Below are 15,145 nucleotides of genomic sequence, written 5' to 3'. Positions count from 1 at the left end.
GCAATTCCCCAAAGACACCATTAATGAGGAAATGGTGGAGCTGCTGCAGCCTTATTTTGACATGCCCGACTACAACATTGAAACAGCCAAGAGGGTGTGTGGCAATGTGGCCGGTCTTGCATCCTGGACAAAAGCCATGGCCTCCTTCTTCTCCATCAACAAGGAGGTCTTACCCTTGAAGGTAACATACAGTGCAGCAGATCTAGGGCAGTAGTTCCTTAGTGCAACAGAAGTTAAAACAGTACTGTTGTATCACTAAAAATAGAATAAAAAAAATAGTTTTCATTGGTTGATAGATAATTGAAACTGCCTGTGAGTCCACTGTACACAAACAAACTTATGTCAGCCACTTACACACACATTATGATGCAAATGTCATCATCGCACTAACAAACACACATAACACACACGCTTGCACACACACACTCCAAGGGCAAAGTCCATGGCCTTCCACTCTTCCACTCAGATTAATAAGGAACACTTACGGTGTAGGAGATAAGTTGTTGATCTGCAGAGAAACCCCGGGCAACAGCAACAGAACAGACTGTCTCTGATATGGAAGGATTTATTCATATTCCCACATTTTGGCAGCAGCAGTCTGCTGATCGGTGTATGTAACAGAAGTACCCTAAAAATTTGTCCAACAGAGAGAGAGAGAGAGAGAGAGAGAGGGAATTGGGCGTTTATCCATTGATCATGAGCATACAAAAATGAAAAAAAAAAAAAAAAAAAAAACTGGATGCATCTCAAATCAAGTTCCCAGAGCCAATTTGAATTAAATTCTGTTCAAATCTGGTACAAAGCCAGAAATGCATCTCCCCAGGCAGACACGCTGTCTGGTCATGAAACTCGTTGTTCCAGTCATAGTCACAAAGTGGAGTCCTGAGTGGGACACATAAAGATTAAATCTTAGACAACATGTTAATTAATATCTGGCAATTTAGATTAACCTCTATAGGGTGAATTAAGAGTTTGGTTACTGTGTGTGAAGGAACATCAGAGGACTTATTTTAAAATTATAAACTACTATAACAACAATAATAATGAACGAATGAATGAAATGACCTTTTGAAACTCTTCAGTCTTTCTATAACAAAATGAAATGACTGATTTCTACAGGAAGGGTCCTCTTAACATCTAAGTGACTGATGTATGTTTTTATTTATTTATTTATTTTTTTACATCTAAGCTTCACTAATACACTCACACTAATTAATTGCTTCTATGCATTGTCACGTCAGTGTTTCTGCACACAAAATTCCTGATTAACACACACACACACTCACAGAGCACTTCAATCATGTCTAGAAAAACAACATTGTAATATATATTTTACCAGTTTTCACCTGATTGCTAAGCCCAGTGGATTTCATGCAAATGTCCCAAATCCTGTTTTTTTCTAGTTTGTCTTCCTGTCAGTACAGTCTGGATGATTTAAAAGTTTCAACTCACCGAGTGTAGTTATACTTTTGGATTGTGTTCACTAAAACTTTGCCTCATGATCACCTCTTCTTTCCCGTTTGTCAGTATTGTGTTTTTTTTATCTTTTTGGGGTTTTTTTTACCTGATTTCCATCCCTCCTTGTTTCAGGCCTCATTTTCCTACTTATTTTGACCTCTGCCACATCTCATTTTCTCCATCTTCTTTGTACTGTCATGTCTCTGCTCAGCCCTGGTTTCTTTTTCAAATCTCCCATTTTTCTCCTCCACATTGTTTCCCTCATCCCTTTTCTCTCTGACTTTCTCCCCCCTCCCTTCTCAGTCTCTCATTTTCTCCATCTCTCTCTCTCTCTCTGTCACACACATACACACACATTCTGTTTTTCTGCTATTCTGTACAACCTCCATGAGAACTCTCTGCCTCTCCTCTTTGATCCCGACCTTTTGCTTTAGCGTGGAACACAGCCTGGCAAATTGATTTTCTGGTTTCCAGCTCAGTGGTGGCTCCCCTTTAAGCTGGCCAGCCATACTGCCAGACAGAGATACAGCTGGACAGACAGACAGAAAGGCAGTCAGTGATGGTCCTCTCAGATGTCAATTAATATTATATGAATACTTCAGACTTCTTCTTGTTCTTCACCAGGCTGCCCAAACACACTCACTTAGACATACTCACAACTTTTCTCTAAATCTGTCTGTGAACCTCTCGCATTGCTATCTCTACAGCCCTAGCTCTACCCAGAAAATAACCTTTCAGCTTTTCCTCTGTCATCCTCAGCCTCTCTTTCCTCCTGCCTTGCTCTCCTCATCATCCCTCTGTTGGTGTTTATTTCCAGTTCCTCTCTGTCTGCCTCATTTCCTCTTGTAAACCTCTGTTGTTGTATCTCCAGTTTGAAGCTATAAATCCCTACATCTGCTCCTGTGACATATTTTCTACACCAAAAGCTCAGAAAAAAATGTACTACTTTCCATACTTGCTTATTTGTTGCTAATGTTTTAAAAATGATTTAATCTCGTCAGTTTTTCATTGTGGGTTTCATGCAAAAGCAGGTTTTTTGCTCTTTAGACAGAGCTGTCCCAGTTCCCAATTATACACTCACTCCTGCCACCTTTCCTCTCTCTTTTTTTCTGTCAAATCCTCCCTACCACCTCATCTGGTGTTTCTTCTCTTGTGTCTTTTCTCTCCCTCATCTCTCTGAGAACTGACCATGACCCCTGCAGGCTTTTAAGTGCAATTGGGGAATCACAGATCCTTTTGTCTCCCTCTCTCTCTCTGTTTTCCCCTCTTCTTTAGGCTAACTTGGCAGTGCAGCAGAATCGTCTGGCCATAGCTAATGTGGACCTTCAGAAGGCTCAGGCTGAGCTGGATGCCAAGCAAGCAGAGCTGGATGTGGTGCAGGGAGAGTATGAGAAGGCCATGATGGAGAAACAGGTCAATAATTTTACTTAATTTCCTCAAAACATATACATAAATCAAATTACCACACAAAAAATGAACAGTATGTGCTTGAAAGACATCCGAAACGACAATTGGATCATGTGATATAACGCAGATGTGGGATTAATTATTTAAGGTGTGCTGCTGCTTCGACTCCTGAGGCTTTGGATTTGGAAAATGCAATAAATACTTAAGGAATGAGCTATCTCGGACAAACTGTCTTTTAAGACTAATTAATGAAGATGAGACAACATCTTCTATACCTGGACTAACTCTCATGTTGGTCTGTTCCACTGAAACCTGTAAGACAATGAGGAATTACAATGTCATTTCTACTTAGCTGAGTTTTAACAGCACATGACACTGCACTACTTGGCCTGGATCCAAACTGGTGATCCCATTTTATTTCCTAATTCGCTTAAATTTACATTGGCTGGCACAGCTGTCTTTGTGCTTTATTGATTCAGTTCATAATTTCCTGGAACAATGATATTTCATTCTCTATGGGAGCTCACTCCCCTTTTTTCACAGCAGCAGTAAGTTTCTTCACTTAGTGTTTTTATGCATAAACACAGGCTAAAACATTTTGTCCATTAGTGAAAAAAATAATGAAAAAAGTGATCATGAAAATATGTGGGATGGCTATACTTAAGCTAAATTAAGTCTGTAATTAGTATCTTTATCTGTACATGTTGGTAAAAAAAGATTATTTCTTAAGCTTCTGTTGTCATGACAGCAGAGCTCTGCTGCTATTTATGACCAGGTTGTGTGTTGAAAGTGGGGTAGAAAAGTTTCTCTAAGCCTTAACTTGCTGATGATGTTTTAACATCATTATCACCACAATACAGTAATTTAGGCAAATAGCAGCACTTTATAAAGTGAGCTGCCCCCTTTTAAAAAAAAAAAAAAAGAAATAGATGAGTCTATAAACTGAAATCTCAGATGTCGACTGTTTTTAAATCACAGCCTGAAGACCCGTGATATGACTCCCATTACTCAGGTTTTAAAATAATGCAGCTAACACCAATGGTACATTGTTAATTGCGTGTTCAGGTTTGTGAGTGTGTCTACTGTGTGTGTGTGTGTGTGTGTGTGTATGTGTGTGCTTCAGCATCAGTACTTTCCGTTCTGTGACAAATAACAGCATGTAAATGGAACAGTATGTGCAGCAACACTCCCTGATTAGGAAATCTGGACAGCCCAAGTTGACTTTTTTTTAAATAATTTTGTGATTAAGACGCAGAACTGTTCGTCTCCAGGGGCCAAAAGCGAGAGGGAAGGTCTCACTGCAGAAGCGTTTGAGGCTCAGACAACGGCTGTTAACTTTGATATGCTTATTAATTAAGAGAAAGCCAAAACCAGACGGTGCTTATTGATGACGTTATTGCCATTGGACAAACAAGCTCATTATTGCCTGTGAACATTTGATAAATGTCTTAGAAGAGCCACTGGCCTCTTGCAATATTTTTAAAAAGGGAAGATAACTTGGTTAGTTAGATAGGACAAAAATATTGACAGAAAATACGAACACATCCATCAGTCCTCCGGGGGTCACAGGGGTCCTGAGCCAATGTAAGCCTAACCCAGTGTGCATTGGGTGAGAGGTAGATGCCTTTCACTGAACCACATTCAGACAGACAACATGACACTTATGGGCAATTTAGAATTTAACTTAAACTGCATGTCTTTCTGCTATGGCACATGGGGGAAACACACACAGTGGTTAAGAGAATATAAAAACATATTTGTCATCAGCTTTATACCTACAGTGGGAAAAGAAAGAAAGAAAGAAACTTTTTGGAATTGGCTGCTTTTCTGTGTAAATTGGTTGTAAAATGGGATCTGTGTAGACAAACACAATGTACTTAAGCTAATAACACACAATTACAATCTGTCATGACTTTATTGAACACACCCATTAAACAATCAAAGGCCTGGTGGAAAAAGTAAGTGAACCCTTTGATTTAATGACTGTTCGAATCTCCTTTGGCGGCAACGACCTCAAACAAGAGCTTGTGTTAGCTATAGATCAGACCTGCACAACATTCAGGAGTAATTCTGGACCATTCTTCTCAACAGAACTGCTTCAGATCAGCCATAGTCTGAGGATGTCTGGTGTGAACGGCTCCCTTGATGTAATTCCACAGTATCTCTATTGGGTTAAGGTCTGGGTTCTGACTGGGTCCACTGCTAAGAGACAGTAGCCACAATACTAAATGATCTGCATTTATGGACAGTTTGTCTGACAGTGGACTGATGAATATCTAAGCTCTTTGAGATCGCTTTACAGCTTCATGTGAACAGTTCTAGATCCAAAGTCTTCTGACATCTCTCTTTTTTTGTGAGGCCTGGTTCACATCAGCAGATGCTTCTTGTGAATAACAAAATCAAAATGTCTGAGTGCTTTTAAAGGTCAAAGCAGCTCTAACAAACCCCTCCAATCTGGTTTCACTGATTGGACTCCAGTTTTCCTAACTCCTGTCTCCAGCTACCTTTTATTGATGTCACTAACTGAGGGGTTCATGTACTTTTTCCAACCTAAAACTCTGAATGTTTGAATTATGTATCCAAATGAACAAGGACAATACAATGATTTCTGTGTTTTTAGTTAAAATAGATTGTGTTTGTTCATAATTGTGAGTTAGATGAAGATCTGACTGATCTTAAGACAAATCTATACATAAATGCAGATAATTCCAAAGGGTTCAATTAATTTTTCTTGCCACCATATCCGAGTCCGAGTGTACTGAGATTAGAGACCATCAGAAACCAGTCACAAAAGATTGTGGATTATTTCAATACTGATATGAACATGCACTCTCTGTCCATATACACAGACTTGAGATTGACATAAATACATATGGACATACTGAGAAAGAATGGTTGGATGAGAGTTAGATGGATGGATTGACAAAGAGATGGTTGGACACATCGACCTACTGACCTGCTTATCTGTCCTCCCTTCCCATCAGACACTGCTGGAGGATGCTGACCGCTGCAGACACAAAATGCAGACAGCGTCCAGTCTCATCAGCGGTCTTGCTGGCGAGAAGGAGAGATGGACAGAGCAGAGCAAAGAGTTTGCTGCTCAAACCAAACGCCTTGTTGGTGGGTTTTTAATGCAGGCTTCTAAACTAAGAGAGGTGTCTCTGCAAATCAATAATTAATGCTCACATTGACTACATTGATATGTTTGAGTTGTGAAAAGTTGTTAGCATGAATTAGAAATGATTTGACACCATTTCTATTGGATGATTATGCAACTAAATGACAAGTTACTCTTGGTTTACCACAATATGGAGTACAAGCCTAATACTTAAGTTCAATGACACCTTTGTCTTCTTGTCCCAGGTGATGTTCTTCTAGCCACAGCGTTCCTCTCTTACTCTGGTCCCTTCAATCAGGAGTTTCGTAATCTCTTATTGAATGACTGGCAGCGGGAGTTGAAGCAACGCCGCATCCCATTTGGCAACAATCTCAATCTGACTGAGCTGCTCATTGATGCACCCACTGTTAGTGAATGGAACCTGCAGGTCAGTGATCTGCTTTGGTAACTAATTCTGACCAAATCAGCTACAGACATGTTTTTAGTACCTGCTGATGTTGTACATACAGTATGTGATTTATACTGTATGTTGTTGATCTAGTTTCTTTGATAGGTGCTTCATAGATAGGATTTGAATGTTCTTTATCTTAATCCAACAGGACAAGCAGAGTGTGTGTTTACTTTGATCTCACAAAATAAATAAAACATCAGGATAGTCACCAAAACACTACCTGGAAAATATCTGGAGTTAAAGAAATCTGACCTTTTCTCTATGAATCATTGCCTGCAGTATTTACTTCATTATTAATTATTGCCCTTCCTTATGGAATAAATGTATTTATCATTTAAATGTTTGCTGCTGATAAATCAATTATTTATGTGCATATAGATTAGCTGGCATTTGCTTAGGTAAACATAAGGATTGAGCCTCACCAGTCATTTGTCTGTCGTCTTACAGGGGCTCCCCAGTGATGACCTTTCCATTCAGAATGGCATCATTGTCACCAAAGCCGCCCGCTTCCCCCTCCTTATTGACCCACAGACACAGGGGAAAATCTGGATCAAGAACAAGGAGACCAGGAATGAGCTGCAGGTTAGAGTTTTGTTTTGTTTTTTTTTAATCTGTTTCATTGTTGCTTTTAAATACAGTGGCTTCAGAATTTATTGTTTTGTTGATTTAATTTTAAATGGATAAAACAAATATTTTGCCCCATCAATCCACATTCAATAACCCATAATGACAAAGTGAAAACATGTTGCAAATTTATTAAAAATCAAAAGTTGAAATCTCTCAAAAGTATTCAGACCCTGTGGTCATCCTCTGTGCTTTAATTACCCTTGAGATGTATTTAGAACTTGATTGGAGGCCACCTGTGGCAAATTGAACTGATTGACCCGATGGTCACTCTAACAGAGCTTCACAAGTCCTCTGCAGAGATGGGAGAACCTGCTGGAACAACAGGTTAGCACTGTCAACTCACAGCAAGAGGGTTCGAACCACGGTCTGAGCTCTTCTGCGTGGAATTTGCATGTTCTTCCTGTGCCTCAGTTCTCCAGGTACTCTGTCTTCCTCCCACAATCCCAAAAACATGTTAATTGGCTACTCTAAACTGCCCCTAGATGTGAGTGTGTCTGTCTTTGTGTGTCGGCCTTGCAATTGACTGGCAACCAGTCCAGGGTGTACTCCTCTCGTCTGTAGTCAGCTGGGATAGGCTCCAGCTCTCCCACGGCCCTGATGGATCAAGCAGTATAGAAAATGAATGAATGTGTATTGATGGGTAAAAAAATTCAGTTTTCTCAATTTAAAATCCACAGCACAGTAATGTGCAATAACTGAGAGGTCTGAATACTTTCTGAAGCCACTGTGACCTGTGTTTGTGGCTACATTATGTAATGTACAATGAGTGTGTAACATTAACATTATACAAGAACAACAGCAGAACACCAGAATGGTTGGTCAGTCAGCTATGTTGCGTGATTGTCTTGTAATATCTAAAACCCACGGACGGCCTGCAGTGTGTCAAATTATTGTTTCTGGTTTCATGTTGTCATCTATCCAATAATGCAGAACTGCCAAAAAGTTAAATCAAACAGGATAGTGGTTCATAAAAAAAACACCTCAACTGCACCCAGCCACATGTCAGGACTTTGTATGGCTCCATTTATGAGGACCATATTAGTTTTCAGTTTTGTAAGATTTTCAGTAGCCTAAAAACATCTTCACATTGCTTGAAGTGCTAGTCCTAGATTCTCAGATTCTGTAGTGTCCTGTTTGCCCTCAAATCCTTCCTAGTGTCCAACAAGCTTTTTCTCTTGTACATCTCCTTGAAAAAGTGCTGCAAAAATCTGCAGGCGTAATAAGACCAGCCAAGGTCACTGGCCCTGTTAGCAGCAATCTCTAAGCCGAGTGAATGCATTCTGTAGTCCTATTATAAGTGTCCTGAAGATGCATTTCCCCAAGCAGTGGGTTTAAACCCTATCCACAAGTGACCTCATCAAACCAACTCTATTTTTTATAAGGTTTTCTAAAAATGGCTCATCATAAAAAGTGAAGTATTATTAGTTTGGATAGTCACATTCCCCAGACAGAGGCTGGCCTTTGTAGCTTAGGAGGAATGAGGGGCAAAGTCAAATGTGTGTCTCACTTTCTGTTTTATAAATGAGTGATCTGCTCATCAGTCTGGTATAAGGGAAAAGCCATTTTAAAATCCATCTATTAATTAGAAGTTCCCTTTTCTGATCCCAGATCACCTCACTGAACCATAAATACTTCAAGAACCACCTGGAGGATAGTTTGTCTCTTGGGCGCCCCCTTTTGATCGAGGACGTAGGGGAAGAGTTGGACCCCGCACTCGACAACATTCTTGAGAAAAACTTCATCAAAACCGGCTCTACTTACAAGGTAATGTGGCAGAAATAACCCTCATCTATATTATTTATTTATTTTTATTTATTTATTTATTTTTTACCTTGGTTAGAAGTGTGAAATGAGCAGGTGTGTTTTGAGTGGTGGTGGGAGGCATGATGGGACTTGGCTGGTTCCCTCCTGCCATGCCAGCTGTCACACCTGTACCAACTTACGCAGGTTGATTAGCTCAGGAAGCGGAAAACAAGCCTGCTCACTGACACTGCACAACATGGGTAGTGCTGGCTGGAGGTGGAGCGGGTCTTTGGTTTCTCTAATCATGCCAGCTGGAGCTCCAGTCCCAAATCATGTTCAGTGTCTGGGGACAGATTAAAATTTGTTCAGTGGGCTTGGTCACTTGCAAAGAGTATGTTTTATTATGTTAAGACTGAGTGACTGTACAGACTAATTTCTTCCTGTTCCTACGGGTCTGTCTTCTTATCAATTTCCATTTTTTTTCCACTTTTATTTTGTTCTTTGTGATATCAGAGAAGTTAATCAGCACCAGCTTTTGTTAAAAGGTATCATATCATAGCACACTTTGGCCTGGCTGTGGATATCTTTATAAGAGCCACCAGTAACTAGGAAAACATATTTTATAACTTCGACCAAGGCCAAGTACAAAAACATTTTTTTCCTGCTGTTAAAATTCTTCTACATTGTCTTTCTCTTTTTCATCTGTGTCTGTTTTTTGGGCAGACGTCTTTCTAACACTTTAGAAGCTCGTCTCAAACATAACTAGGAGACTCAAGGATTCACTTTGGTCTCAGACACTGAGACTCAAAAAAAATTTGTATTGCCAAACAAATTAAACTTAATAATTACCTGGACCTGGAGTTAGTTACCGCTGTAAAAAAAAATGTTGATGGGATCAGTGGTATTAAAGGAAATTAAAGATTCTGTAGCTACGTTTGCAGTTTGTTTCTGTGCTTTGTGTCCTTTTAGCAGTGAAGTGTGAGATGAGAAGAACATTTTTAATATCCAGGAAAACCAAATCAGACCCTAAATATCCACATTAGTCAGGTCATTTAATTATTTTAAATTAAATCTAATAGATAAACATGATGTTCCTGCATTTAATATCTAACCACACTCAAACTGATTTCCACCGTCGCAAGTCTACTGAATGAGTCCATAATGGCTCACTGGCTTCAAGAAACTACATTTCCTGTTGATGGGAAGTGAAATCCAATATTAAGCCTCCACCCTGGTAGATATCTTTTTGCTTTTGCTCTTTTCATTTGTGGCTGGATGGTGAAAAATGGGCCACTCTCTGTCTCAGCTTCCTAATTTCCTCTAATGTTCTGTTGGAGTTAGATATTTTTAATTTGGAAAATTACAGAGCATGGTTTGAACGGTTCTGCATTTTATTAGCCAAAATGACAACCCTGAAGCAAGCTCTGGATGTGAAATCTGGGTATTACAGGAAATACAGAGCTGTGCATGACAAGGAAGCACTCTAAATCGGTCTCTCTGCCAATAAATTGGTTTGAACTTTCCAAAAAGCATTTTTATTGCACACATAAATCTTCTGTCTTGCTTGTAAAGATTTGAGCCATAATTTCAACTAAACACAATTAAGAGGTCAGTGGAAATGCACTGCGTGTGAATTTTTCTCATCCAGATAACCATGAATTTAAGTTGTCATACTGCATATCGCAACAAGGATGGATTTTTACTTTTGTCACTACGATCCTTCTCTCACTCGAGCACGCGCACACACACACAGAAAACTCAATCATACAGACTGTAAAAGGTTGTTAGAAAGAGGCAGAGTGAAAGTGTGCTTGCAGGCATCTCTCTCTCTCTCATTATCGCCTCTCAACTCCTGCTCTGGCTGATGCTGGTTATTCAGCAGCTGACACTGCAGCAGCTGCCTCCCTCCTGTCTCACACATACATCAAACAAACAAACACACATGCATGCACTCACACACACACATACTTTAAACACAAAGTACAACTGCAGGAAAACATGCACACCCTGTGGTGATTGCAAGTAAGCGTGTGTTACATGCAGACAACACATTCAAGCAGAAGTCTCTTGGCTACCTTATAGGAGACCCAAGTAGGTTTCTTCGCTCTCCCTTGTGTCTCATTCTCCCACCCTCCCCTGAAAAGCTTTAATTTCTATTAATACCCTGGTGTGAGGAGGAAGTGAAGGTGTCTGCAGCCAACAGCTCCAGGGAAAAAACAGCAGATGGATAATTAGAAGTTATACTGTCATGAGTAATTAAATGCTGATCAGAGCAAACACAATCACACATCCATGCACATGCGCACACGAATGGAAACGTACACACACACACACAAACACACACAAGAAATCTTTCTCAGCAGCTGTACCTGCAAAGCATTTGTTTGCTGACACCAGGATACTTTTATCGTGTTTGTCAGCGTGGCTTACTCATACATTTGCAAAGACTTGTGGCACCTGCTTAAATGAGTGACTGTCATGACAAATGTGTCAAAGTGTGTTGTTATTGTGTACTTGAAGTGGTGTAAGCAGGATTTGGCTGAACAGGAAAACTTTGTTTCCTACTGTGCATGTGCTTTTGATACTAAATGATGCTAACTTTCTCTCCTTTCTTTTTACATTCAGCTGATAATATAGTAAATATTCTAACTTATACTGCTTTCCTTTTGAAGGTGAAAGTGGGTGACAAAGAGGTGGACGTGATGAAGGGTTTTAGGCTATATGTGACCACCAAGCTGCCTAACCCGGCTTACACCCCCGAAGTCAGTGCTCGCACCTCCATCATCGACTTCACTGTCACCATGAGAGGACTGGAGGACCAGCTGCTGGGCAGAGTCATCCTCACAGAAAAACAGGTAGAGTTGCTCCCAGACAAAATGGTGGCCAGTGTACATATATATATCTTAGCTACTCATTTAAATTAAGCTGTGATTTACTTTTACATCGTTACCAATTAGTTTGTTTAAACCAGTTGTTTCTGCAGAAAGAATGTACCTCTGACTTAATGCAAATTGCTTAGGTCCATGAAAAGCCCATGGAGACCATTTAAATGGCAACACCTCTCCCTACTGTGCACCTCATTTTCTCTCTCTACCAAGCACAAACTGAGTGACAATATAACTGGGAGGTTATTATCACCCTTTGAATAAGGAACATGGCAGGAGGCACAGACAGAGACAGTGTGAAGAAACAACCACACGCCTAGAAGTGGTGAACTTATGTACCGATACCAAATATACACACAGGAGACACCAAAAGTATCAGGGATTTGATTCCTTCATTCCGGGCAATAGAAATGCGTCATAAATGCAACCAGTGTAGAGGATGCATTGATTATGACTGTAAGGAGGACATTTTCTCTCCAGTAATGGCTGATCATCACACGAAGGATTTATGCCAGATGGGGAAAGTGGCTCTGTACTAAATATGGATTTAACCATAATGGGAGCCGAAGGTACTGTCTCAGCTAGAAAGCCTGCATCTTTTCAGTTCATGCAGCTTTCACAGGCCCAGCATCATTGTTCAGTTATTTGCTTTCATTTTGTGTCACAGCTCCCGACATTTACACACTGTATGTCCCTCCAGTTTACATACTGGACAGTTGAAATCCAAGACTCTGTTTCATAGAGGCTGTTACATCTCCCATGGTTTTACTGTGGGGGAGAGAGGGTTTGGTTCATGCTTCTGGAGGAGTACATTCACTTTAATACATGGAGTGTCAGCGTGACATGCAGGGCAGTGGCACTTATTACTGTCATCTGAGTGCTGAAGTAAGATACAGTATTTCACTGCTGAATCTCTTTTTATTTCCTCATTCTTCAGTGGATTCTCGGGCACTGAGAAATAATATGTCCTGCAATTAGAGTTTTTTTTTTTTTTTTTTTTGGCTTTTCATAAAAAAAATGAATGTGAGGAGCATTTAGACTCAATCTCATAAAAATCTATCCGCCATATGAAAACCAGACACTGTGGCTTTTAGGAAAGTAAGCTTTAAATCTAGCAGTATAATGGGTTTAAAACATATCAGTCAGCCTGACAGTAATAGTAACTTGTGACTGTTTTTATACTGTTAACAACAGCACGTAAAGCATGACTCTGAATGACCATCTACTGTCAATTTACAGTATATAGTGGTCTAAAAGGCATGGCCAGTTTTTTAACCTATATGTCTGTGATTGTGTGTTACCTGTGTTTTTATGACTCCAGGAACTGGAGAAGGAGCGAACAGACCTCTTGGAAGATGTGACATCTAACAAGAGAAAGATGAAAGAGTTAGAGGACAACCTCCTCTACCGACTGACCAGCACACAGGCAAGGACATAGATCTCAAACTGTGATACATCAGAAAACATTCAATTAATGAACATTACCTCGGACTGAATTAAGGATTTGGGCATGTGAAAATCATTGGTGTGGATACTGAGGTAGTGTCTGGAACAACTTTTTTTGTTCTTATTTTTAATTCTAAAACCAGTTATTTGATGCCTGTTGCTGTCTTGCTGTAAAAAAAAAAACAGCCATATGAAAGACAGACCCAATGAGGTCAGTGGTGAATGAATAATAGAGAAACATGCATACATGTCTGTTCCAGCTATGTCTCTAATTCTGAACTCCATTACCATAGTAATTTCATGGGTAATGTTTCCATTTCCATTCATTTTCTGTCTGGCAAATATCTCTCTTTGTAGGGTTCACTGGTGGATGACGAGAGTCTGATTCTTGTCCTTGGCAACACCAAACGCACGGCTGAAGAGGTCACTCAGAAACTACAGATTGCCGCCGAGACTGAGATCCAGATTAATGCTGCCAGAGAGGAGTACCGACCCGGTAGGTCATGACAACTGGCTTAAAGACAGAATTTACAATTTTTTTTATTTTTTGGTAATTTACTCTGGTTGATTGCAGTGTGCCTGCCAAGTTTTAGTCAAGATTCAATCCGAAAAAAAGTGATTCATTTTCAGTGTGTGATTCAGCTCAAGCAATGACAAACAGGGATACATTCCAAGAGAAAATTTCCCCACCACATGTATCCAAAAAAAACCCCAAAAAAAACAAAACAGGTTTGGTTCATAATAAGAACTCTGTGTCAATCTGTGCTACAAATGTTAAAGTAAAAACTAAATATTTTTTATGAATGTGCGTGACTGGGATTTTTTGATTGATCAACAGAGGCCATACACAGTGTCAGCAGACAACTCTTCAAAAATGCAGTTACAAATGTGCTTTAAAAAACACACTTCTTTTTCTATTGCTGTTGTCAATTGTTGTGTTTGTGTGTGTTTTCAGTGGCCACCAGGGGAAGTATCCTGTACTTCTTGATCACTGAAATGAGTATGGTGAATGTCATGTATCAGACCTCTCTGAGACAGTTCCTGGGACTTTTTGACCTGTCTCTGGCTCGGTGAGAATACTCTGCCATTTGCTTTGCCTTTTGTCTTTGCTGAGACACACACAAGGTTTTATCTCCTTATTTTGTGCAGATCAAAGTCAACCTTTGTCTCACAAAGCCCAGGCCCACAAATGTTGCTCCTCTCATCGTGGTTTGGGGGGTTTGTATGAGTTGTTGGCATCATCAGTGGGTGCACTTGGACCACCTGGTTCACATGCTAGTCAACTGAATCTGAAAAGAATGCAGCCCTTTGTGATCCTAAATCAGCCATTTACAAAATACTGGTTTTTGAAAAGGAAAAAAAAAATGATATTAAAAGCACTTCAAATAGTTCTTACTGTATAATTCAAATGTCTTAAATCCAAACTGTTTTATTATGTGGCCCAAAACTGACCCCATTATTGATCCTGTTCAGCAATGCTACACAATACTTGCATTATGATGTCAGAAATGCTATTAATTGAAAATATTACCTTTTGTTAAGAGGTATATATTCATCATTTGGAGCCTCAGGGGTGATCTGGAGAAGGTGACTCTTTTTCTAGATCTCTGTAGCACAAGTAAAGCTTTGTGATAGAAAATATGGGAGAGAATGAATTAAATCAGGACTTCATTAGCATCTTTGAAACCCTAAAACAAAAAAAAAACACCAACAGTAGAGAGCAATTCAGTATAACAGTGCTACAAAAGACAACCTGAAGCATCACTACAGAGTTGTATCAACAAATCTCAATCAAGGAGATTTAAAGCAGCTGGATTGAACTGCTTTAAATTTAGCAGATGTTCATTTGACTATATCCACCTATCGCAAATAAATCACAAATAACAGCCTAATCCTCATTATGATTAACTCATGAAATGATCTAAAAGTTTTTCTATCAATATATCTCACGTCTCTGTGATAGACTGGTGATGTGTCAGGGCTGTACCTCTCCTCTCACCCAGTGACAGC

At 39.7% G+C, this 15,145-nt stretch overlaps 1 protein-coding gene across 5 annotated transcripts in view; it reads left to right on the top strand.

Moving 5' to 3' along the window:
• The window catches only part of dnah5 (dynein, axonemal, heavy chain 5), a 90,496-nt gene that overhangs the window by 58,510 nt on the left and 16,841 nt on the right, over positions 1-15,145 (top strand). For all 5 annotated transcript variants that reach the window (XM_041044454.1, XM_041044455.1, XM_041044453.1 and 2 more), the window contains 10 exons: positions 2-181; positions 2,734-2,871; positions 5,850-5,985; positions 6,229-6,410; positions 6,882-7,016; positions 8,670-8,825; positions 11,477-11,659; positions 13,011-13,115; positions 13,493-13,631; positions 14,091-14,205. In XM_041044454.1, coding sequence (XP_040900388.1) covers positions 2-181; positions 2,734-2,871; positions 5,850-5,985; positions 6,229-6,410; positions 6,882-7,016; positions 8,670-8,825; positions 11,477-11,659; positions 13,011-13,115; positions 13,493-13,631; positions 14,091-14,205 — 1,469 coding nt within the window. The remainder of the gene's footprint in view (position 1; positions 182-2,733; positions 2,872-5,849; positions 5,986-6,228; positions 6,411-6,881; positions 7,017-8,669; positions 8,826-11,476; positions 11,660-13,010; positions 13,116-13,492; positions 13,632-14,090; positions 14,206-15,145) is intronic.

The sequence above is a fragment of the Toxotes jaculatrix genome, chromosome 8 (genome assembly GCF_017976425.1).
Source record: "Toxotes jaculatrix isolate fToxJac2 chromosome 8, fToxJac2.pri, whole genome shotgun sequence".
Lineage (NCBI taxonomy): Eukaryota > Metazoa > Chordata > Actinopteri > Toxotidae > Toxotes > Toxotes jaculatrix.
Note: the sequence above shows the minus strand (reverse complement) of the source record. Positions and strands in the feature narration are given on the sequence as shown.